Genomic DNA, 26,058 nt, shown 5'->3' with positions numbered 1-26,058 from the left:
GACAGTAATAGAAAGAACACACGCGTTGAAACAGACTATAAGTGGAGGCTGATTTTTTTTTTTTTTTTTTTAAAGAGTGAGATCAAATGGATTCACTGTAATGCAACGAAAATAAACCTGAATCTTTTTCACAAACAGAACTTCCAGAATGTATTATTAGAAGGAACAATCCTTTAAGATACCCTATGCATGTTACATAAAAACACACTTTCTTGTTTAAAGTGTGTAATGTAACCTATTTTAGGTTAATATAAAATATGCTAATTATTAATTCAGTCATATTCTTTTTCATGGGTGATCCACCCACTTCGGAGAATTTTTTTTTGATTTGTACAAAATTAAGTTTTCTATGGGTTTTTTCTTCGGAGATGATGATCTCGGTTACTAAACTAAATTATTATTATTATTTTTTGTATAGCTCCTATTGTGTATTGTGTATATTTTACGTCTTGTAAAACCATGAACAGGGGCTGGTTGTGTCGTTTTGTTGAACTAACCACTGGGTGGGACCTTGAGCCCATGGAGCTAAATTGTATTTAAGGGATTCTGATTAGTAGCAGGTGTTGCACAGGTGATCTGTGTTATGCTGTGGCAGGACTGTGGCACATCGTGGCAATATAGTAGGAAAAGGCAAGGATAAATCGCTTAATTTTCAAACAACTAATAAATCCGACATGAACTATATGGCTTCATTAACGTTTCTGTTGTTGTGCTTTTTGGACAAGAGCCAGCTATAAGGAGCCCTTTATAATATTCCCACCAAGCACAAAATGTACGTCAACAGAAAGTGAGAAAGAGATACAAATCTGGAAATAAGTATGTTCATATTAGTCAAATAATTCACCAGCCTTTTCAACCTGAAATTGACCATTGTAATTTACTCTTATTAAAATACGAGGAATTAAAAAATAAAACACATTGGTTTAGGCCTATCTGTTTTGAGATTGGCTTTACTTTAAGACGATAAGAAGTTAAAGGTTGAAATGCTAATGGTCCAGAATAACTTTAACATTCAGTTTAGAAGAGCTCGATCACCACAGACTTTAGAAAGGTGATGATGCACTGTGAACTTTGTATGGAGCAGTTCCCTGCACGTGGGTCCGTCTTGCAGATACATTTCTGAACTGCAGTTAAACATTTTCTTCACACGGTGGCAGTATGTGTTAAACATAACTCTACTGACAGACGTGCAGTTGTAAAAGGATTTGATGTCATTCCCTCATTAATTGATCAAAATTCGACATTGATTTAGTCAACACAATAAGCAGTGGTAAGATGAATGTAAAGCCTATTCAACTTTTTTTTTTTTTTTACTTTTTACCTTTTCTTTTCCTCTTATCTGTTTAGTACTTCACCTTATGATGTCTAGTCATAGAAAATCACCAGTCGATTTTTATTCTGTGAATGACACAAGCATTTAACAGGTTGCATTTTTATTTTCATCAAATGGAGGGATTTACAGTCTTTTAACTGGACAGATGTCCATGTAACATTTATCATCACACGGAAAGTAATGTAATAAAGTTACACCTTAATCATTTGGAAGTTTGCCTCCCAGCATTAATTTTTTTTTTTTTAATGTGAAAATGTGCGTTACTGAGAGACAGATATTTAACCCTTGTTGAATCTGCACTATGAACAATAAGCAAGAGGGAAAAACATACAGTTATGAACCAATTTATAAGGTTTATTCTGATGGTCATGGCCCTAGCAGAAATTTGAATTAAGCGACCACCTTCTCTCCAATGGGAATGGGACCCAGGGTGACGGTACCTTCCCATTCGGAAGCTTTGGAAGAAAAACAGAAGAAAAATGTTAACAATGAGCACCACATTAGTTGTTTCAAAACATGGCAAAGCGATAAAGGCATCATCTCAAATGGACATTGCTAATATATTAACTTTGATTTATTCCATAGATAGACAGACAGACAGACAGACAGACAGACAGACAGACAGACAGACAGACAGACAGACAGACAGGCAGACAGACAGACAGACAGACAGACAGACAGACAGACAGGCAGGCAGGCAGGCAGGCAGGCAGGCAGGCAGGCAGGCAGGCAGGCAGACAGACAGACAGACAGACAGACAGACAGACAGACAGACAGACAGACAGATAGATAGATAGATAGATAGATTTTTTTCATACCTTCATTTCCTGCAGTTTTGGTGGAGACATCACGGACCTTCCTATCATACAGACCACCAGATTTTCCACCAGAAGCCCAGACACCTTGTGAGTTCCCAGATGTTACAATCGAATCACAGGAGCCACAAACTCCATTTGCACCGCTGGCATCCTGCCATCTAAAAAGAAAGGTAGATATAAAACATAAAATACAGTCTCAATTCATTACTTATACTTCTTTATTAAAAAAAATAAACACATGCAGGCTCACCCGCCATTGTAAGAGCAAGCTCTGTGTTCACTGTCAAACGCATAGGAAGTAGATGTTGCTTTCAAGTGGCAGGTAATGTAGAGCTGCGGGGGTAATAAGAATTTATGCTCTGCATTTAATGAAAAGTAGAAAATATTAAGCAATGCTCAGAGATGCTCACCAGTCCACTTTCAGAGCCCTGGAACCTGAAGGCCTCCAATTGGAACCTGAGCTTGCTCTCTTCAGTGCGAGCCATGAACTGAGAACTAGAGCTTGTGATCTTAGCATCAATAAAGCACCTGTCGGCAGAGGAACATATGTACATCTGAGTTGGACAAAACAATGGCTGTCTTCATGCATTTCTAGACAACAGAACGTCTTCAATTAACTCATTGAACTTCCTCACCCATGGCTCTCAATGAAGTTGTAACATGGCTCAGAATTCATGTCAGGTGCAAGGGTAGCAACACAGTGGTCCACATAAACACGCAGGGGCACATGGAAGAACTGCTTGACGCTAGCCTCAATACGAATCATGTCTCCCAGGAAATACTGGTAGATTGGTCTCTCAAATTGCCAGTCATCTGTGCAATTACATAAAATGTATCAAAGCAGCATAAAAGTTTGAACTCACAGTAAATCGTTCTTTTACTCACCAGTCATAAGTTTCAAGGTAAAGTACAAGAATTCCTCTGCCACCTTAACTGCAGAGAATGGGACCCAATGAGGGTTCAGAGCAAGGCTGCTCACGTTGTGCTTCCTAAAAGCAGAAAACAACACTAATAGTAACAGTGCTTGATTATCTTTATCAATGAGCTCTTTTATCTCTTTTTCATGTGCTTTATACTCAATCATTAATCTATTAGTCTGTTTTTATGCCTTCACTTCTTTCTGATAGTCTGCCTACCTTTGGTAGTGACACTCCACAATGACAGCAGCTTGGCTGGTTCTCACCACTGGAGAACCGCCCAAAGGTTGCGGGTTGTAGTTCAGAACAAAGGTGTAGATGAGGGAATCTTCTGTCATCTAGCAGAAACATTAATTTAGTTTAAAAAAAACATCATTATGTAACTTAATGTTATTACTAATTTTAATTTATTTTCCTATTAGGGGGATCTTCTTGTGCTTACCGCTAAAGAGCTTCCACAATTTTGCAGTTCAGATTCAAAAATCAACGCTTGAGCAACATTGTCCTCTCCCACAGCTCCACAGGTTCCCAGGGTAAGGTCAGCTGGATTGATGAATTGACCGATAGAAAACATGTCCTTCTTGACTTCCACACGAGCATCCATCTCCCTACATTGGACACTAACTGTTGCAGCAGGAACGGGATATCTTAGCTCAAAGGGGATATCAGGTTGGGGATCAGGTTTGGGATCTTCAGGATATGTCCAAGTGAGTGGCACCTCAAACTCCTGCTTTGACTGTTGGGGTGCTTGAGGCATCTGTTTGGTGGGCTCCTGTCTCACAGGGATTTGTTGCCTTGGGATTTGAGATGGTTTCCATGACTCAGAGACATCACAGAGGCTGCCAAGCAAGGCTAGTGCCACAAGGCACACAGCAGAACACTTCATCATGGTTCCCCTACAACGAGTGATCTACACAGTTCACTTGGTGCTGCAGGACAGTTGGAAGAGTGCACCTACTTTTATAGCTTGCATGTTTACCCCCATTTCACTCCTGCCCCTTCTGTTAGACATTCCACATCAGACCTGATGAGCATAAACCTTAGCCAATGAAACTGTAGAAGCTGGAGACCAAAAAAAGCCTACAGCTCTGGTTCGGCATTTCAACTCTGATTAGATTGCTTCTCATTTTCGTGCATAAAATGCGATTGGGCCATGAAATTACGAGATCTTTTTTTTTTAACGTAAAACAATGTATCGATATAGATGTTGTGTTCAAATGAATAAAAAACAAAGGAATTTGTCCTTTAACAAGTGAGAAAAGATATCTAAGTTGTTGGCAAACATGTGCTCAGATAGTAGTGGTCAAAAAAAGTTATGTTGACCCAGGGTTAGGTTTACCTGCCCTTAACATGACATGTCAAAGTTCTTATTTAACCAATGTTCATTATGTGTGCAAATCTGCTCAGATTTTTTTCATCCGAAGTAAAACCTATTATATTTTGAGAAAAGAGGTACAATGTGCAGCAACAAGTACAAAACGTAAGGATGGAAACGTGGAATATATGTATAAGAGAGATAAAGGGAAAGCAGAAATTGAAAAAAAAGTGGAAAATATGTTATGTTCATCACCTTTTGATAATTATAAATGTAGACATACTTCTCAAATCCGATATGGATATAAAACTGTAATTGCAAACAACAATGAGCTGGTTACGACTCTTTATTTGCCCAACAAAAGAAAGCATTGCAGTAGGCCACATGGACCACAGGCAGCAAGATTCAGTTTTCGTTGACTTATTTAAATAGTTGAAAAGCTGATCTAACTGAAGAATGAGTGAACCGAAACAGCTGAGGATGTCATGAGACAGATGTGACCAGGTTTGGGACAGTGACGGAGGAATTATTACTCAGTTACACCAGTTCACTAGCAACTTTTTAGAAGGAACAAAGTATTTTGCTATAACTTAGTGGTAAGAATTGGTGTCTTTTTTTATATATATAATTATTTTTTCTGGTTTTTTCTTCCTTTATTATGAGAGAGAGAGAAGTGGATAGATACGGAAATCGGGAGAGAATGACATGCGGGAAGGGGCCTCAGGCCAGAATCGAGCCCGGGCCGCCCGTGTGAGGACTCTAGCCTCTATGCATGGTGACGCGAGCGCTGCCACTGCGCTACAGGCGTCTCCAAGAATTGATGTCTTTTGCTGCAGTGAGAAAATTTATTATATATAAACATCAGATTCAGAAGGGTTTTGTCTGTAGTTCCATCACAAGAACAGGAGGATTTTGCTTTAGTGCAGTAGCAGGAACAGGAGGTTATGTACATACTATATAAGTTTTAATGCCAATGCTAACTGCACAGGTTTAACCTTTACTCTTAGTCACATAGGGGCTGCTAAATCTTGTTTGGGGGATTATTGTATTGTATACAGAGGGGAGGGGGGACAGTGGGTGTGTATTGTAACTAATGTCTTGTGTCCTGCCTGTCTGTATACTGCTACTGGATGCCCTGAATTTCCCTCGGGATCAATAAAGTATCTATCTATCTATCTATCTATCTATCTATCTATCTATCTATCTATCTATCTATCTATCTATCTATCTATCTATCTATCTATCTATCTATCTATCTATCTATCTATCTATCTATCTTTCTCTGCAGTTCGATAACTGACAGATTTTTTAAAACAGTTCTGGAGGAACATGTAACTTTAGTCCTACCTACACTGTAATGAAATACCTTTGAGGCTGCTCTAGGAAGTTAAGATGGTTGCTGCAACCTTACATGATAGGTAGGTTGCTGGAAGTGAGCCTAGCAGGGCATCAACAAACAGCTAAGGGACAGCTGAGGGATTCAAGTTGTATGTCAACAGGTACCTATCTGGATTCAAGTCAGAGAAATTATGATTGCTGGATGTAAGGAGGGCTTATTTTGACACTCCATTTTTGTTACATTTTCAGTATGAATGCACTTTCATTCATTTACTGCTCTGTGTGCGCTTGAATTGCAATTGAAAAATCTGTCAAAAGAGACAGGACATAAAGACAGATATGACACTATGAATGAAGGACAATTTGCTATAGATGACAGTACAACCACCTGAACCTTGAAGATCATATTTCCAGGAAAGCACTTTTACATGATTTTCAGTAATTGTGCCAATGTTTGATTTTAAACCCATTCTAGCACAACCGAATTGTTATTTCAAGGTGACAGTTTACTGTAAAATGGAATATGGTTGCATTCTTTAAGGCCTAGTCCTTGAAATCATTCATTATTTTTCCTGGTTTATTTTGTAAATTAGCTTCGCTATCTTGGAAGAATAATGTTAACCTATTTTCAAAATGGAACAAGAAAATTACACCACCGTCTCTATATTATGAAATCTAACTGAAGACTTAAAATATGCACAAGTTATTTCTATAGCCTTTTTTTTGTTTTTACTCCTAATAACCATTGATTATCAATATAACTTTATAACTTTACAAGCATGTATTTTTTTTTAGAATACATCAGATATATATAGTTCTCTGAAGAACAAAACTTGAACATGTCTCTCTTAATTTTACGTAAAGCCATTATTCCAATTCAAGACATTTTAACATCTTACCATGTCTTGTAAAAATTGTAATGTATCTTATGTAAATGTATATGTAAAAGTCACAACATCATTAATGGAATTACGTGTGAGTTACAATTCAATTTAGTTCAAAATTGATATTGGAAACTTTAAACAAATGCTGCAACTTATCATAAACAGGGTTCTGTTAAACGTAATGTAACTCTAGTCAAGACAACTGAGCAATCAGAGCTTAATGACAATACATCTATACTAATAATTCAACATGCAGTGTGAAACACAACACATCTATCGTAATCATTTACTGTACAGTGTGAAAAAAATAAATAAAATAAATAACTTGCTGGACATGAGGATAAATGGCTAAATAATAGTTTGTTAAAAGCAAAATTACAGTCATATTTTCAAATTGAGCACAATTATGCTACTGAATCTTATGTTAAAACAAACTTGTCAAAAAGTCAGAGATCTACAGTTGCTCAGTTGAGAACAGGAATCCTCACTGCCCATCTTGAATTAGGCAGATTTAAAAGCATCACAAAGGAACAGAGACTATGCGATATATTATATTATATTGTCATTTCTATGATGAGTTAAGAACACATTTGATTCATGAAATGAAAACTATAGATCCTGAAATGTTAAGGAGCTCTGATGATGACAGGATGGAACAGCTGTTAAATGTCCCTGTTAATTATCTTGCCACTTGTGTCTGTAAAGCCTGGAAGAAGAGTCAGGATGGTTTATTTTATTAGTATTGTTATTATTGCAGATCAAATGTTGGTCTTTGGTCTCTTTGTGTAAATAATGAGGGTTTGTAAGCCTGTTTTGGAGTAGGCCTATTGTTGACACAATATTCAAATAAAATTTAAAACGAATCAGCAACATGCAAATGTACCTAGAGAATGACATAAAGTATTACATGAGAATGAGGGAGTTAAGTAACACAACAAAGTCATGACCTACTATTTCGGAATAGCAAATATTTCAAAAGATAAGGAAAAGTATTTGTTTTGTCTGCCTAAATACAGTGTGACCTGCACTTTGTAGGTCATACAGACCCCAGGAAGGTTTTAGTTCTGACATTGTACAAACAAGCTAGTATTTTGATCCTTACAGATCAAGAGCAATGGGTGTACTATTTGTTACAAACATGGAATAGATATTCATAAACAAAAACATCTGACTGTACAAAAGTATGATTTTATTGTGACATATTGTGTTAGTAGACTACCTCTGATACAATACAAAGTTGTTTGTTTCTGTAATATATTTAAAATATACTTTTGGCAATACCTGTATAGCTGTAGTGTATTACCACAGACCAATCAGAAACTACAGCATTTGATTGGCAGTAGCTTGCAGCAAATAGGGTATGAATTATCCAGAAGCCCATAGCTTATAAAAGTCAGCCTCTGTGAACATTATTTTTCACAGCAACTGGAGTTGTTGCAGACCACTCTTTGCTGTGAAGCAATGGCAATGAAGTTCATTTGTGGTTATCTTCTGGCTGTTGCCCTGCTGGGCTGTTTGGCTGTCGCTCAACAGTTCAAGGAACCCCAGAAGCCATCAACACCCGTATTCCCCCCACCCCCATCGAAGCAGCATCAGCTCCCTCAGGCATCGACATACTCATCACCACCGAAGCAGTATCAGCTACCTGACCCACCGACATACTCATCACCACCGAAACAGCATCAGCTACCTGACCCACCGACATACTCATCACCACCGAAACAGCATCAGCTACCTGACCCACCAACATACTCATCACCACCGAAACAGCATCAGGGCCCTCAGGTACCAAACAACCAACAGGTATCGCAGCCTGAAGTATTTCACTCGTGCGAAGTTCCAGAAAATCACAAAATCCAGTGTGGGGCACCTGACATCTCTGCTTCAGAATGTGAGGCTATAAACTGCTGCCATAATGGACGCATGTGCTTTTACGGCAAATCTGGTATGTACCCTGTCTTCTAATGGATATCTTAGTTAGTTAGGATATCAGTTAAACATGTATTGTGGCCCTGAAGGTCAACTGTCTAAATCAGTGACACGTGGTGAGGTTCGCAGCTGGTGAAGCACTGACTTTTTCAGAGTCAGATTTACAAATATAAGAGCCCATTTCAATTCACCATTCAATTGGCAGCTTTCACATTGACTACTGGTTGTGTTTTATATCTCATCAAAATGATTACACACAAACAGAGACACATTTGGCCATTGAAGAACGTTATATTCATCCTCAGAGAAAGAACACATTTGCGCTTCATTATGAATAAAAGAAGGGTAACCAAGCATCAACTCTTGGCCTAATTAGCCTCACGCTCTATGATGCGCACCCCCTTCAGTTGAGGCAGAGGTATTGGCTGCCTCACCTCGAGCTTTTTCAGTGCGGTTTTATGTCAAACCAACAAGAGCAAATATGAAATAAACACGGTAAGTGAGGACGGGAAAAAAAATGTCGACAAACATTACAATGGTGACAAACAGTTAGAAAGCAAAAGGCACACGGTCAACCCAGTTTGTGAGGGATAGTGCAATCTGAGATGAGGCTCAGCTCGCATGCCACACCTCGCCTCCCGCAGAGAAATAAAGCAAATTCAGCAATTTTGATCAAAAATATGATTGAAATGATTTGGAATCATACAGAAATTAAATTTATTGCACAGATCAGTGGAAAAATATTTTATATTTATTTATTTGATTTTATATAATAATAGTTTTTTGTTTTTTTTACTATTGATAATGACAGGCTTTGCCTCACCTCACTGCACATCTCTGCCAGAGTCTATATTATATTAAATATTTCACTTGCTGCAAAATACATTTGACTTGCCGAAAAATACATTTCACCTGCTGCAAAATACATGTCACAAAACGGAAAGGGTAGGCCCATGGTAAACAAGAAATAGTGTATAACTGTTGCTGAGGCCTTGGATTTTGTCTAATCACAAACAAGTAGCATGGGCCCACCCTTTCCAATTTGTGAAGTGTATTTTTCAGCAAGTCAAATGTATTTCACAGCAAGTGAAATATTTAGACAGTTAACCTTCAGGGCCAACATAAGGTAAGGACAAGTGCTGGTTTTGATTTTTTTAACTTTTTTTTTTCAGTGACTCTTCAGTGCACAAAAGATGGCCAGTTCATTGTGGTGGTATCCAAATGTGCCACCCTTCCCAACATCGACTTGGAGTCAATTTCTTTCTATAGAAATGATCCAAGCTGCAACCCTGTTGGTTCAACTTCAGCTTTTGCTATCTACCAGTTTACTGTCACTTCTTGCGGCACTGTCTTGAGGGTAAGGGTTATGTTTCATTTGTTTGTTTCATTTAGACTGGCTTTTTATTATTTTTCTTTTTATAGTTTGTAACACATACTAAAACATGTCAATCTACTGTAGGAGGAACCAGGTGTTTTAATATATGAGAACAGGATGTCCTCCTCATTTGAGGTTGCAGTTGGACCTGCCGGAGCCATCACGAGGGACACCCAATACGAGTATGTGATTTGTGTCTTGAACCATGAGTGATCATAATAGACTGGCTTTGGTGAATTTTGTGAGAAACTAAATAAGTTTGGGGTGCCAATGGCCTAATAGGTGAAACGTGCGCCACATGTACAGATGCTGTAGTTGTCAGGGCGGACGGTCAATAAAGTCCCCTAAATCTTTAACAAACAAAAATAGGAATCTGGATTACTTAAAAGTAACATTTTATGCCCAACTCCAACCATTTTTCAATGACTTTTTGTTTTTACTCTTAGCCTGCTTTTCCAGTGTCGGTATATAGGCACATCAGTTGAAGCTGTGGTCATTGAGGTTAGCCTGGTTCCTCCACCTCCCCCAGTTGCAGCTCCTGGGCCCCTGCGTGTTGAACTCAGGCTGGCCAACGGACAGTGTGCTTCCAAGGGTTGTTTCGAAAGTAAGTGTCAAAGATTTGGATGTGCTTTTGGTGTAAATTTGGAGTGATTTGTAATGACCAATTTCTACGCTTGAACAGGGGATGTTGCCTACAACTCCTTTTACCAGGATTTCGACTATCCCATCACAAAGGTGCTCAGGGATCCTGTGTATGTTGAGGTTCGAATGTTGGAAAGGACTGATCCAAACATTGTTTTGACTCTTGGAAGATGCTGGGCAACTGCTGATCCCTATCCTCATAGTCTTCCACAGTGGGACTTGCTGATTGATGGGTAAGAGTAAGTGTTGGCCTGAACTAGAGAGTCATATTACTTTAATGATGCTTTTCTTAGGCCTCAGTTTCATGGTTTCTCTCCTTTTCATAGTTGCCCCTACCTTGATGATCGTTACCAGACCACTCTTGCTCCTGTGGATGCATCATCGGGACTCATGTATCCAAGCCACCACAAGCGTTTTATTTTCAAGATGTTCACATTTGTGAGTACTGGAGCTGCCGATCCTGCCAAAGGAGGGGCTGCCAAAGGATGGGCTGCAGATCCAGAGGTCATGACTCCCCTAAGGGAACAGGTATAAGGTCTTGATGAAGAATTAACTAGTTTTTTCTTATGTTAGTATGCACATTTTTTTTATGTCTCCTTGCACACAAACAAAAAACACACTCTTTTCTTACCAGATGTACATCCATTGTAATGCAGCTGTGTGTCAACCATCTCTTGGAGATCATTGTGAACCCAGATGCTTCAGAAAGGGTGAGTAGAGCAGTAAAGTGAAAATATATATGTGATGTTTGATGTCTTACGTAAACCGGACTACAACATGTCTGTTTGGTCCTATAAGGACATTATGGTTAGTACTACTACACTATAATAATCTCTTAGCTGAAGACATGAAGGTTTCATCTGCAAATTATCTTACATTTAGAAACTGTGTATGTATTGTGCATTTTAGGGAATATACTCATTGTTTTATTCATTTTTAGATTGTCTATAATCTGTACCAGCACACAAACTCTTCATGTCTTTACTGAAACTTCCTCCATCATCCTGTGTGTCACAATCTCAAGTCTCCACGTAACTGACCACTGACATGTATTTCACACAGGGAGAGACGTTTCTGCTGCTGTCAAGAAAAGCAGACCTGATGCCACTGTGGTTAGCATTAAGGGGGCACTTATCCTGGAAGACAACAATGGTCAATAAATCCAAACAGAACCTTTCATATGAAACATCTGTTTTCAAATTCTGACAGAACAGTAACTGAGGTTCAAATAAATGTATACATTGCTGAATATGTCGTCTGATCTTATTGCATGTCATTCAGATCTATACATTGTTCTGTGACTTGCTAAAGAAAAATATGTACATGACCATGTCTCAACAAAGAAATTACAGTATATTTCGAAGACAATATCCAATATTGCTGTTTATTCTCACAGGTGTGTGTGAGTGTGTGTGTGTGTGTGTGTGTGTGTGTGTGTGTGTGTGTGTGTGTGTGTGTGAGTGTGAGTGTGAGTGTGTGTGTGCTTTCAGGTCTTAAAGTAAACTTTTACAGCTCCATTCTCTGGAATTAGCACTGCAATTTCTTTGCAATAACCTGATCTAAACCATCCAAGTTAATTATCTCTGCATAAAGCATCTTATGATAATTCAACATATCAGTACAGTGGAAAAGTCAAGGGGGGGATGGGGGTTAGAACCACTTTTGAAAAAAAAAAATGGGTGTAAAGAATCCCAAGTTGACAAAATGAAATAATATTGATGAAAATAAAAAGATAATGAAGTCAATGTCCTTATATTTTCTTGAAATCAACCTTCGGTAAATACTGTACAATAATATCTGCTTTACGGCTTTTATTTGGGATAGTACTTTATCTTAATATACAAAAAATACTTCAATTATTGAAATAATTAACCGGTCCCAACTCTCTGTGACCATATTTACAGTCTGTGGTTAACCACAGACTGTAAATACTCGTAACAATATGCCAGAGAACCAATATATTTATAGGAATACATAGTCTCTTCATTGACGGAAGTGACAATTGTGTCGAGGAAATTATCAAGACTCCACACAATAAGACTCCTTAGACTCAGATGGCTCACGTTGATGAAAGTTTATACATCAGATGAGAAAGCCCACTCATTGAGACATGATTCAACATCACGCTTGTGGTTCATTGTCATGCTCATACACACTTCCAAAGGCTCTGCATATATTCAAAAATACATTGTCATTATCAGAGTTGTTTCCACATTGACCCTCCTCTATATCACAGAATAATCTGTGACGTAGAGGAACCTGGAACGAACAACAAGTTCTCCCAAACCTCCTTGCAGATATCAGAAAGAGCTGTTGACACTCTCTAAGCTGTCTTTAGTCTCTAGACAAAACTGAACAGTTTCAGGTCTGCCTGACACAAGCAACAGTGACTTAACATTACACATTAACTAAGTAATTACAGAAATTCTATATTAACTCGATCCATGTTTATCAATGTTAACAGACGGAGATTCAGCGGGACTCCCCTGTGTGACGACACATTCGAATGCGGAAGTAAAGAGAGAATACGGATTAAAATGTCTTGAGGAGACCCTGTGGTTTGTTAATTTCAGAATTTCTTTCAAAATTGTATTGTTAAGTCATTTTCCTACGGTTAGTTCACTGGTGTCTTCAACCACAATATGCTCATTAAGACATTTTTAGAAGATAGCATAATGTTAGCAAAAGTGGCAGGTGCCTTTTAACATTCAGAGGAAGATGGGTGCTGCAACTTATGAACTTGACATGCACCAACGTTACCGAAAGAAGCAGACTTACCACATCAATCTCCTTAAAGAATGGGTACCAAAGCCTGGTCAGTCTTGCCAGCAGCTTCTGGTTAAAGCTGTACAGACGGAGGAGGACCAAAGTGATCAGTTTTTTCCAGATCAAGGTAAGGCTCCAATGCAGTTGGACCTTGCTCATCTTTCCCCCGAAATGCAAAGCAAGCTGCTAGCCATTGTTCCTCCAGAGGTGCTTAAAGACAAGCCAGGGTACACCAACATAGGGGAGCATGACATCATCCTGGAGGATCCTTCTCCTGTTTGAGAGAAAATGGACAGAGTTCCATAGAGGTAGCTGCCAGCCCTGAAGAAGGAGCTGAATTAATTAGGTCACAGCGACCCAAAAAGTGTTCCCAAGCCCAACCAGAAGAAAAGTATCTGGGTTATTTGCCTGGCCGTGGGATAATACGGCCTCAACAGCACAAGGTGCAGGCAGTCAAGGATTGTCCATGTCCCAGTACCAAGAAGGAGTTGAGTTCTTTTCTTGGCCTAGTTGGGTGGTCTCAGTGCTTTGTTCCTCAATTTGCCACACAAGCAGTCCCTTTAATGACCTTACCAGGTAGTCCAGCCTTAATCAACTGCTTTGGGAAGAAAAGCATGATCTGGCTTTTCTTGAACTGTGATGATCCAGTACTGCAGAATCCAGACTTCAGCCAACCCTTCATTGTCCAAACTGATGCCTCAGGGGTGGGCCTGGGGCTGTCCTGCTTCAGGGTGAAGGGACTGCTCAGAAGCCAGTTGCCTGTGCTGGCCAGAAATTGTGGCCAAGAGAAACAAGATACTTGACTATTGGGTTGGAGTGTTTGTCCATTAAGTGGGCATTAGAGACCTTTAAATACAATCTGCTAGGCAGAGACTTTATTCTAGAGACAGATAACAGAGGCCTGCAGTGGTTGAAATGAGGGCAACTGAACTGAAGCCAACTGAACTAAAGCCAACTGAAGCAAGTGCAACTGAAGCCAACTGAACTGAGGGCAAGTGAAGCCAACTAAAGTGAGGGCAACGGAACTGAAGCAAATTGAACTGACAGCAACTGAACTAAGGGAAACAGAATTTAAGCCAACTGTACTGAGGGCAACTGAAGCCAACTGAATTGAGGGTAACTGAGGGCAACTGAAGCAAGGGCAACTGAGGGCAACAGAACTGCAGCCAACTGAACTGAGGGCAAGTGAAGCCAACTGAAGTGAGGGCAACGGAACTGAGGCAAACTGAACTGACAGCAACTGAACTGAAGCCATCTGAACTGAGGGCAAATGAACTGAAGCCAAATGAATTGAGGGCAACTGAACTGAAGCCAAATGAATTGAGGGCAACTGAACTGAAGCCAACTGATACTGAGGGAAACTGAACTGAAGGAAACTGAGCTGAAGCCAACAGAAGTAAGGACAACTAATGCCAACTGAATTGAGGGCAACTTTATTAAATTAAGAACAAAAGATGCTGAAAGGCAATAGAAGGTTTATAAAAACAAGTTGACACCTATAATCATACAAGCCAAAAAAGATTATTATAATAAAGTGTTACAGGAAAATAAAAATGACATAAAAAGTACATGGAAAATTATGAACAAGGCACTAGGAAATAATCCTGTGTACATAAGTACACCAAACTATTTTAAGAATGACAATAATGAGATTTTTGAAAATATGAAGGAAGTGGCTAATGAATTTAATTCTTTTTTTGTAAATTTGGGGCCTAATCTCGCAAAATGTATTAAAAAACAAAATATTTGTCAAATGGTAGGTTGTGGGAATGGAGACGGTAAAATATTAAAGTTTGTGGTTTTAGGAGAAGTGTGTGAGAGTGAGATAAGATCTATTGTAACAAAACCCAAAAGTAAGACATCAAATGATAGCGATAGGATTGATATGATTATTGTGAAACCCACTATAGACAATATAACTTATTGTGGTGACTAATTTGACACAAACACTATATTGTCCAAAGCAGTCACCACTGAGATGTGAGATGTGGAACTATTTCCGGATGCGTGCTCCTGGCGTTGAAACAAATGTCTAATACTCTTTTCCAATAGAGTCTTCAATCTGTTTATTGTAGTTCATGATCAGGGTTCAATAATGCACAGAAACATCTTAGTCTGTCCAATACATCATAGTATAAAATGTTGCATCCAATCAACCCGACACGCCGACAAGGTCAAAAAACTATATGCTTCCAAACACACCTGAATCCAATTACCTGGAGCCTTGGACTTAAGCACAGCTCAAGTCAAGACTCCACCCAGTGGCCAGTGTCGGAACCACACAAATACAAAAACAAGCATTTTGGCTCCTACATAACCTCTTTACCATATTTTCAATCTTTCCTTTCGTGCAGGATTTTTTCCAGATAGAATGAACATAGCTAAGGTTATTCCATTTTTTAAAACAGTAGGCAAAAACAGCTTTACTAATTACAGATCACCATTTTTAAAGATATTTCAAAGATTGTTTGCACAAAAATTTGATAATTTTATTGAAAAAAATAATTTGTTAAGTGAGAGTCAGTTTGGTTTCTGGAGAAACCGGTCAGCTTTAGCATTAATGAAAATAACAGAAGAAATTTCTTCAGCAAAAGATAGGGAAAAACATACAATTGGTGTATTCATTGATAAAAGCATCTGATACAATAGATCATAAAATATTGATTTCTAAATTATGTAAAAATGGTGTGAGAGGAATTGTTCTGAACTGGTTAAGTAGCTATTTAATTAACAGACAGCAATATGCACAGTTTTCTGGTAGCAGATCTGAGTTATTAAATATTGAATGTGAAGTCCCACAAGGCTCTGTTTTGGGGCTTAAACTCTTTAATTTATAGATTAATGATATATGTGAATTTTCAAAACCCTAACCCAAATGTATTGATTTATTTGTTTTTATTTGCCGATGATACAAATTGTTTTTGCTCAGGAAATGACCTCAGAAGTCTAACAGGGAGTTTAGAAAATGAAATGGTCAAATTAAAAGCATGGTTTGGCAAAAATAAGTTATCCTTGAATTTAAATAAAACTATGTTTATGATTATTACAAATCAAAAAAGGATGAAAATGTTTTGTTATCTATTATGGAGTTAGTATTGAAAGAGTATCTGAATTTCATTTTTTGGGTGTGACCATGGATGATAAATTAACATGGAAGTCACATGTAGCTCATATTAAAAAAAGAAGAAAAAAAAGTGGCCAAGAATATTTTTGTTTTAAAGCAAGCAAAGTTTCTGTTTTATCTTAAGACACTGAAGATTTTTTGTCTTATTTTATTTATTGTGTTGAAGTGTGGGGTAACACTTATGTTACAAACATTAATCCTTTATGATTTATGACCTTCCAGATTAGACCTCAGATTTTTATGTTATATGTTTTGCTTATCTATGTTATCGTGTTTTTCTTTCTGTTAATTAAGTCATGTTAAATCAAGCCCGATCTGTAGCGTATGGTGTAAATTGTGACTCATATAATAGTCAGATTTTGATTATAAATAAAGTTTGAGGGAAAAAAAATGCGAAGTGACGTGTGGTCGTTGCACGTAAACGCGGAAGTAAACTATGATTGGAGGTTGAAAACGCCTTTCTGGCTTACTCCAAATCACAGGTCGAAGGCGGTGCGTGCGGGGAGGTGTAGCAGTCATCTGTGCATCCGTGTGCCTGTCAGCCTCGTGCGTCAATGCGATTCCCACCGTCCATCTACGTATGGCTCTTCCGGTTAGGTAGCTTTACCGGCGAACTGCGTTTCTCAGCGAGTCTCACCTGCCGTTTGAGACGGACATTTCACACCGGTCCTCCTCTTCTCCACGCCAGGAAAGTCACAATGCAGTCGAGCCGGGATGTGAGCACGAGCTGCGTTGATGAGGGTTTAGGAAAAGTAGATAAGGAAGGGCCAAGGCTCTTCAGCAACATCAATACTGTCTCAGATAAAGAAGACACTTGTCCTCCTGCGGAGAAGAAACGCGTCGGAAGCTCGCTGATTGTTCATGAGAGGAAGTTGAGGACTCCGAGTCCTCTGTTTGGGGCAAACTGTGACGATGACTCGGAGGCAGAGTCTTTTCGGGATGGCCGAACCGAGGAGGTGGACCGAGACACCCGGGGCAGGGCGTTTATGTGGTGCAGAGACTTTTTGTCAGGCTCTTGGAAGACCATCAGGGAGGAGGATTTTCAAATCGGCATCGTCAGGTAGCCTACATTGTGACGACATAGAGGATCTCATATCTGTGTTGATCTATGTTTAAAGACAAGTAGTGTTTTTGTTTGTCTCCAATGATAAATAAAGTTATAAGGCCAGCATTAAGCTGGTCCACTGTTATTCTTGTTATCCTATATATTGCATTGTTTTAAATGGAAGAAAATCTAAGTCCATTAATATTTATGCATGACTGTAAATTAGTTATAAAATTATCTAGTGATCCCCCAAACATGAACCCTGAACAACAGGTTGGAGACAAAATATTATAATATTGCTGACATTGTTGGACATTTCCGTCCTTTACGTTGAAATAAACATTGGCCATTTTTTTAGATTACCAATTATTTCTGTAAGAACACCTCATTACAACCATTCCAAGTTAAATATCATTAATAAAAGAGAGATCATGCTGGATTGCTTAATATATGTGCTGACGATAACAAACAATTTGTAATGTTTTAATTAGATAATACGTTCTAGTGGATGTCATATCTCACAGGAGTACACATAACTTAAATGTTTGTTTCTTTGTACACCTGTTTGTGGTGTCTGACTTAATATTCAAGTCTAGATTCTGACTTTGCTCCGATGTCATCATACGTGTTCGTGTTTTACAGTGGTGGACTGAGTAATCTACTCTACCTGTGTAGTTTACCTGACCATGTGAGTGCTGTTGGGGATGAACCTCGCAGAGTGCTCCTCAGAGTCTACGGCGCCATCCTTCAGGTTGGTGTTTCATGTCGGGTCCTCAATAAGTGGCTGGCTGCACACATATTGATAACATGAGAAGAACATTATTGACCATGATTTAAGTTAGTCGGCTTTTGCAGCGTCAAATGTAAGCGAAGATGAAACGTGTTAATTTGGATGTGTTTCTTTCATACAGGGTGTGGACTCTCTGGTGTTGGAGAGTGTGATGTTTGCCATCCTGGCAGAACGAACTCTAGGTCCAAAACTTTACGGCATCTTCCCCCTAGGGCGCTTGGAGCAGTACCTCCCGGTATTAGGCACAGCTAAGCGCACACATGCCTTCAAAGGATTTGTTCCTCACCCCTCTCGCTCTGTTTTTCCAACACATCAAACAAAACTACTGTTTTTGTATGAAATATTACAAAGTACTGTTTAGTTTCTATAACACACCTTAATTATACTGTTGCCTCTTACCTAACAGGGAGGAAGAATTTGTCAAAGTAGTCATGTTTATATCTCTAAATTTTCAGAACACCCGCATGCGCACAGATCAACTCTCAGATCCAACCATCTCAGCTGAGATCGCCACCAAGTTGGCCCGCTTCCATGAAATGCGTATGCCCTTTAACAAAGAGCCAAAGTGGCTATTTGGGACCATTGACAAGTAAGGAGTGTGTGTGTGTGTGTGTGTGTGTGTGTGTGTGTGTGTGCATGGTTGACATTATTGACAAACAACTTTCTTTTGACATAGTTTTAGTTTGTTTTTAGTACATAGTTTTAACACAGTTATGCTGGCCTTGCTGTTGACTTTTACCCTGCTGTTGCCTTATGCTGTTAAAGACGGGGCTTTGATAAGTGCACACATAGCTATATGTTTATCAAAAAAAAATCCAAACGCCCCAGTTGTAGTCTGGGTTTGTCAGAGAAAATTGATAAGCACCTGTTATCTCTGATAAAAGCGGTAGTTGTTGTTCAGTAAGCATACTTAAAGATAGCCTTGGTATGTCAACCTTGCTTTGTAGTACACCTTCCATGAATACTGCTTTACTAAAGGGGCCACTGAAATGAGTCCTGCATAGTTTAAAAGCTTTAAAAGTGGTTTCTGTTCATTTATTTTAGATACATGGATCAAGTGATGAAGCTTAGTTTTGTACGTGAAGCACATGTGAAGAAGTACAACAAGCTGATGAAGCTGGACCTGCCTGCTGAGCTGGAGAGTCTCCGGTGAGTTGGGGCCAAGGTTTCAAATGACAAAACTCTATTGAAGCCTATGGATTATATGTAGGTGTATATAGAGCCTTACAATGTAGAAAATAAACTCAAGCATCTGCTCGTACATACTTTCACAAACCAATAGTGTCAGTGAGAGACAGAGCACATTATTCATCTGTTATTCAGATTTTTCACGTCAGTTTGAAGAAAAAAAAAATGCTTGAAAGGTATGATGCAATCACTATTGACTAATCCCTGTGCACTCTACAGTAGATTTTTCTTTTAGTTGTAGTGTTCTAATATTACTTACCCACGGTAACTTTCATTGAGACTTCAGCCAGAGTTGTTGCCTTTAGTAAATACTGACGTTTTTGTGCCAAGAACATAGACGAAACATGATACAGATCAGTTCTCTGTCCTGACATTGAACAAATGCTCAGCATATTCGTGTCTTCGAAACTCTCTCAAGCATTGCTTTAGTCATAGTTTAAGTGAACTTCATTTATTAAATGTAAACAAGTTTAAATGTACAGATGACCTGAACCTGAATCACTAAAATCCTTTTCTTGTGATGGAAAAAAAAAAAAGTTAAAAGTTATACAGATAGGTAAAAAGTGTAATGCTATAGTGGCAACCTATGATTATAACTGGAGGTGTGTGAAACACGAGGTTCTTCAGAGAAAGGTGACATAACGTATTTTTGTTTTCAGTCTAATAGCTGACCTTTGTCCCAGTGCCTCCACGACTGCACTGCTGACTGAGTCCTCTGCAGTCTGACCTCGACAGCCATTAAATTATCAGCCCAGTGTATATTGTCTGTGTGTGTCTTTCAACATGTGTTATCCTGTAGATGTGGACCAGTCCCAAACTGAGCGAAATAGAATAGCTACTTTTGTTTTTCTGACACCTGTTTTTTTTCATAAACAAGCATTAAAACTGTTATCTGTAATCTATTTATGCAAACAGGACTTTTTTCACTCATCATCATTTCTTAATATTTGACTATTATCTCCATCACAGTGCATTGCTGGCGGCAACTCCATCTCCGGTGGTTTTCTGCCACAATGATGTCCAGGAAGGTAACAACTTCTTCTCCTTCTGTTGCTTTTTTTTTAGTTTGCACATATTTGATATAGGCGTGTTTATAAATCCTCTGATGAGCCTGTAACATTGCCTGGTAAGCAGTGAATTACATATGTCAAAGAAAGGCTGTGGTTATCAATATGGTCAGCTCACATTCAGATCCATTATCTTATCAGTGGAAATGAGCATATGAAATCGATGAGGTAACAAGGTAAGGGAATATTGTTTATTGAAAGGAAATAGCTTACAGAAACTGAACTTTTTTTTAGTACAAAGGTACTAAAAAAGACTACAACACTATATTTGCCATTTTGAGATTTGTTTGTTATTACCTGGTTATATATATTCATCAGAACAGCCTTTTTACTAAATGGACTTGGACTTGCGCTTGTCAAACCTACTCATTCACGCACTGAAGGCAGAGGATGCTCTGTAAAGTGACCAGCAGAAGTAACTAATCCCATTCAAACACATGCATGAGATGTTTTGAAGCTGCATCCGAAAATCTCGACGAACTCACTGACGCCTCCATCAGCTTCTGTGAGGACATGTGTGTGCAGACCAGGACCTTCTGCACATACAGCAACAAGCCCTGGTTTACACCTCAACTTAGGAAGACCTGCGTCAGGCCAAGGAGGAAGCCTACAGGAGTTGAGACTGGGACCTGTTCAAGCAGACCAGGAACAAACTGACAAAGGCAACCAGGCTAGCTAAGAGGAGCTACACTGGGAAGCTAAAACAATGCTTCTCAGCTAATGACCCGTCAGCAGTTTGGAACGGTTTGCGAGAGGTCACCAACTTCAGGAAACCCTCCCCCCACCCCGCAGGTAACAAACTGGCGGAGGACTTGAACAGCTTCTATTGCAGGTTTTCACACACATCACCCAGCCCATCAACATCAGCCCATCACTCAGACTCTGCCCTACCTGCTCCCCTCCCCCTTACCCTCTTACCCTCCACCTGCACTGACAATTCGTAAAAAGGATGTGTGTCAGCTCTTCAAGAAACAAAAGATCACAGAAGGCTCCAGGACCAGACGTTGTGTCCCCCTCCTGTCTGAGAGTCTTTGCTGAGAAGCTGGTCCCCCCATCTTCACGCAGATCTTCAACTCATCACTGGAGCTGTGCACAGTGCTCTCATGCTCCAAAAGCTCCACCATCATCCCAGTCCCAAAGAAACCTGCCATCACAGGACTCAACGACTACAGGCCCGTCGCCCTGACGTCTTTGGTCATAAAGTCCTTTGAGAGACTGATGTTGAGTCACCTGAAGGACATTACAGGCACCCTGCAGTTTGCCAAACGGGAAAAACAGGTCAGTGGAGGATTGAGTCAACATGGGAGTGAACTACATCCAGCATCACCTCGACTCCCCAGAGACCTACGCTTGGATCCTGTTTGTGGACTTCAGCTCTGTGTTTAACACCATCATCCCCGATATCCAGCACCAGAAAGTCAGCCAGCTCACAGTGCCGGCCTCCACCTGTCAGTGGATCACCAACCTCCTGACTGACAGGAGGCAGCAGGTGAAGCTGGGGAGCATCACATCCAGCACCCAGACAATCAGCACTGGCGGCCCCAGGGGTGTGTTCTCTCCCCACTGCTCTTCTCCCTCTACACCAATGACTGCACCTCAGGGGACCCTTCTGTGAAACTCTTCGCAGACGGTGTAGGACGGTGAGGAGTCCGCCTATAGACGGGAGGTGGAACAGCTGATGCAATCAGAATCATCTGGAGCTGAACCTGCTCAAGACTGTGAAGATGACAGTGGACTTCAGGAGAAAAGATCACTGGGGCTGACCTTACCCCCATCCAGGACTTATACCGGTCCAGGGTCAGGAAAAGGGCAGCTAGCATCAGTGCAGACCCCTCACACCCCGGACACAAACTGTTTAAGCTCCTCCCCTCCGGCAGGAGTTACAGATCACTTTAAGCCAAAACAACCCGTCATAAGAACAGGTTCTTCCCCCAGACTGTCACTCTGATGAACAATGTGAACACTCAGAGTGTCAAACCTGTTGCTGTGAAATAACCTTGTTACTAAACTGTGTGTTCATAATATTTTATTTTATTGATCATCTACGCACACTCTATTTTGTCAATAATGAAAAAGACAACTACCTCATGTTTACTCCATCCTTATGCACTACTTACCACTGCACCATTATCTTATTTACTCTTGTACATATTAGTCTTTAAATAATAACAGCCAACTAAAAATATAAACAAGTAATTAATGTTTACTTTGTACAGAGAGGGCACAGCCAAGTTAGATTTCTTGTGTGTTAAACATACCTGGCCAATAAAGCTGATTCTGATGCATGCTCTACTGACCAAGCAGGGGGACTAATTTGGGGACAAGTGTCTTGCCCAAGGACACATCAGACATGTTGGGCTCGAACCCCTATCCGGTTTAGAGACAACAGACTTTACCAACTAAGCGCATTAGGAGTGTGAATCAAAGTGAAACCAGAAGCGATGTGCTAGCTGTAGAGGATGACACACCACATGATTATAGTCTGCATAGGTCATAGACAAATAATACATTTGACTAAATTATCCTCTGGTAATTTGTCAGTATATAGACAGAGTGACACATGAGTGTGGATGACTTTCTCCCTTCTCGTTTGATGCATCAGGTAACATTCTGATGCTGGAAGATAAGGAACGCACCTCCACAGACAACCTCATGCTGATAGACTTTGAGTACAGCAGCTACAATTACAGGTAAGAGCAACGTGTTTTACTGAGGTGCACATCATCAGTATTGATAGCTTCTGTTTAGAAATTAGTTGTTTGAGTTAATATTTGACAGTTTCACCTGTGCATATCAATAATAATGATTTTATTTTCTGTGCAGAGGATTTGACTTTGGGAACCATTTCTGTGAGTGGATGTATGATTACACCTACAACCAGTGGCCCTTCTACAAAGCAACACCAGAGAGCTATCCCACCAGAGAGCAGCAGGTCAGTCCACACCACTTACAGTATTTGTGTTCCATTTCTGACTTTTTTCATTTGTGGAGCACCTTGGAACGAAGTTTTTTTAAAAGTGCTATATGAGTAAATATTTACTTTTCTCACTGTTCCCTGTAAACTTGGCCTGATACTTGTTATCTTTTAAACTGGCATATTATTTTTGATCATTATCCATCATGTATAATGAGTCCTCTTTACATTGATTTTATACACTGAAAAGTTGTCTTTTTAATGTTCATTTTGTCAATTTATTGTTACCTAACAGTTAAATTTGATCTCTGCTTGGTTAGGGGACTTCGAATGTTTTGAAAAGTGCCTAAAATGTAAATTTCAAATGTATTATCATGAATGCCATGCAGGGTTTTTGATCAAAGAGATAATGTATTTATGAAATAGAAATGATTTATTATAGCCACACAGCGCCCTCTACTGGTAAATATATGCTCCTACTGTTTCAAGCTTTAAATTGAGGCTCTAAACAAGCCTAACACTCGGCAAATCAAAATTTGAATTATCTTTTTTCCATTGAAGAAGCCCTCCAGTTTTCACCTATTGCTGAAATAGAAATCAAATCAAACATTTTCATTTAGACTAGAACACGACAACAAATGTTGAATATTGTTTAATATTACCAGAAGTTTTTGTGAAAAATAACGTTATAAATAAAAAATTCTTGATACTCTTGATACATGAATGGTTCACAAATCATGTGCTTTGTTTGCAGCTTCATTTCATCAGAAGTTATTTCGCAGAACAGAGACAACCCTCTGATGTCCCTGTGGACCAGACACGGATTGAGGAGGACATGATCATTGAAGCTAACAGGTAATACATAGTGAACTAACAATCAACAGCAATATTGAAATATGAATTGTTAAAGATTCCCAGAGCATTATCTGTGTTTCTTCACCTTGAGTGTTGCTTTGATTTGTAGGTATGCTTTAGCATCACACTTCCTCTGGGGTCTGTGGTCAATCATTCAAGCAAAGATATCCAAGATTGAGTTTGGATACATGGTAAGGAGGTTTTTTTCTGTTTTCTATAGACTCATACGAACACATAGTGCACACATCAATTGGTTCAATAGACACCACAATGTTTTTTCATGTATATGAAGTTCATTTTGACTATGCGTTGCCCTATAGTAAACCCCATTGTTTTACAGGACTATGCCCAGTGTCGTTTTGATGCCTACTTCAAGCAAAAGAAGCTCTTCTCCTGATTCACTGCATCACACCCAATTCATTCATTTCCTTTTCATTCTTCATGCTCATGTTTCTCAGTTATGGTTCCTATTCAACCATATTTGACTGGAACTGCAGTCCTATATGCAGCTTTGCCCATGGCAAGCAAAGTTAAGCAAGGCAAAGGTAGTCATTAACATTCGAACACAGTGCACAATCACATTTACTGGAAGGAATATTCCTGTCGTATTTTATTTTATTATTTTTTTTATAGAGCAGGTAGCTCTATAGCATTGTATTTTTTTCCTCTGGCAACCATTATTTGCAACGGTCAATTTGGGATGCCACAAAATGATGGTATGTTTTGGTAAGTTCAGAATAAATCTTACAGTGGAAGTTTGTTTTACTGAGCAATAGTATTAAGTTCTGTGTTGAAGGCTTTTTCTACCTCACTTGTTTTCTTTTTTTTTTTTAATTCTGAATTAAGGGTTTATCGATCTCAGAGCCTGATAGAAACACCGTCCTTTGTAGAAATAGACTCTTGTAAGTGAAACACTGATTTACATCAATTTGCTAGAAGCCTTCTGTTTAATTGTGTCACAGTTGGCCTCCAAGGCCTTTGAATCTGTAATATTTGATCGTAAACATTTCTATTTCTTTCTTTTTTTTTTTTTTTTATATCAGACTGGTGTATTTAGCTTGTATACACTTCTGACATGCACTTATATTATTCAAAGCTTTTTTTATCTTTTGTACTGTAGCTTGGAATTTCAAAACATTTATTCTTCCTAATTGTAAAAATGTAATCCAAATGTACATCTGGCACATAAATGCAACCTCATCACGTTTATTATATCTAACTAAGACAGAAAACTGTGTTGACATGAAGTGGCATTGTCTTTCCCTGACTAGACCGTTTAAACTTGTTTGAATTGAAAGGGGTTTTTACATTTCAGTACTGTATGTCTTTAAATTCCTGTATTGTTATTATATTTGCCCCGCCTCCTGTATTTTACAGATTGTGCTGCCATAAATCATCTACTTGATTCCTTCTTTGTGCATTTCTTCAGCGGTTTACTTATGGGACGAAATCAGAAGCTAAACTGTGCCTCATTAACTACCTGTGTGTGTTTTTGTTTTGTTTTTAGTATTGAAGTCTTAGCAGTTTAATTTTCACTCTGCTTCTCTGTATTATGTTGGTTGCAATTGCACTATTAAATTATGAATTAAAAGATTGTTTGCTCAGAATGTTGCCAAGCTCTATTATTTCTTTCTGTCAACATTGTGTCTGTTTTAAAAAAACATGTTAACTACATAGAGTGACTTGGATAACTGGATTGTAACTTGAGCTCCCCCTGACGACATGTAGAGCAGAGAAGAGACCATGTCCTAAAAATAA

At 39.1% G+C, this 26,058-nt stretch overlaps 3 protein-coding genes across 3 annotated transcripts; 2 read left to right on the top strand and 1 right to left on the bottom strand.

Annotated features, from left to right (window-relative positions):
• Positions 1–1,560: 1,560 nt before the first annotated feature.
• Positions 1,561–4,022, bottom strand: LOC306825879 (zona pellucida sperm-binding protein 3-like). The gene is made up of 8 exons (XM_079346840.1): positions 3,511–4,022; positions 3,288–3,406; positions 3,037–3,140; positions 2,787–2,964; positions 2,562–2,679; positions 2,402–2,484; positions 2,152–2,309; positions 1,561–1,788 (listed from the first exon to the last, which is right to left on the bottom strand). The coding sequence occupies exons 1-8, from the start codon at positions 3,955–3,957 to the stop codon at positions 1,724–1,726; spliced, it is 1,272 nt and encodes a 423-aa protein (XP_079202966.1). The 5' UTR covers positions 3,958–4,022; the 3' UTR covers positions 1,561–1,723.
• Positions 4,023–8,066: 4,044 nt separating this feature from the next.
• On the top strand, positions 8,067–11,762 carry LOC306825835 (zona pellucida sperm-binding protein 4-like; the record flags this gene model as incomplete). Its single annotated transcript, XM_079346789.1, has 8 exons — positions 8,067–8,550; positions 9,707–9,891; positions 9,994–10,091; positions 10,356–10,513; positions 10,592–10,784; positions 10,878–11,079; positions 11,186–11,261; positions 11,614–11,762. The coding sequence occupies 8 exons, from the start codon at positions 8,067–8,069 to the stop codon at positions 11,709–11,711; spliced, it is 1,494 nt and encodes a 497-aa protein (XP_079202915.1). The 3' UTR covers positions 11,712–11,762.
• Positions 11,763–16,697: 4,935 nt separating this feature from the next.
• On the top strand, positions 16,698–25,907 carry chkb (choline kinase beta). The gene is made up of 11 exons (XM_079345210.1): positions 16,698–17,501; positions 18,129–18,237; positions 18,398–18,511; positions 18,732–18,865; positions 19,321–19,425; positions 20,434–20,492; positions 23,134–23,221; positions 23,355–23,463; positions 24,200–24,300; positions 24,410–24,491; positions 24,641–25,907. Exons 1-11 carry the CDS (start codon positions 16,996–16,998, stop codon positions 24,695–24,697), a joined length of 1,464 nt encoding a protein of 487 aa, XP_079201336.1. The 5' UTR covers positions 16,698–16,995; the 3' UTR covers positions 24,698–25,907.
• The last annotated feature ends 151 nt before the right edge of the window (positions 25,908–26,058 follow it).

The sequence above is a fragment of the Symphodus melops genome (assembly GCF_947650265.1).
Source record: "Symphodus melops genome assembly, chromosome: 6".
In the NCBI taxonomy this organism is placed as follows: Eukaryota; Metazoa; Chordata; class Actinopteri; order Labriformes; family Labridae; genus Symphodus; species Symphodus melops.
Note: the sequence above shows the minus strand (reverse complement) of the source record. Positions and strands in the feature narration are given on the sequence as shown.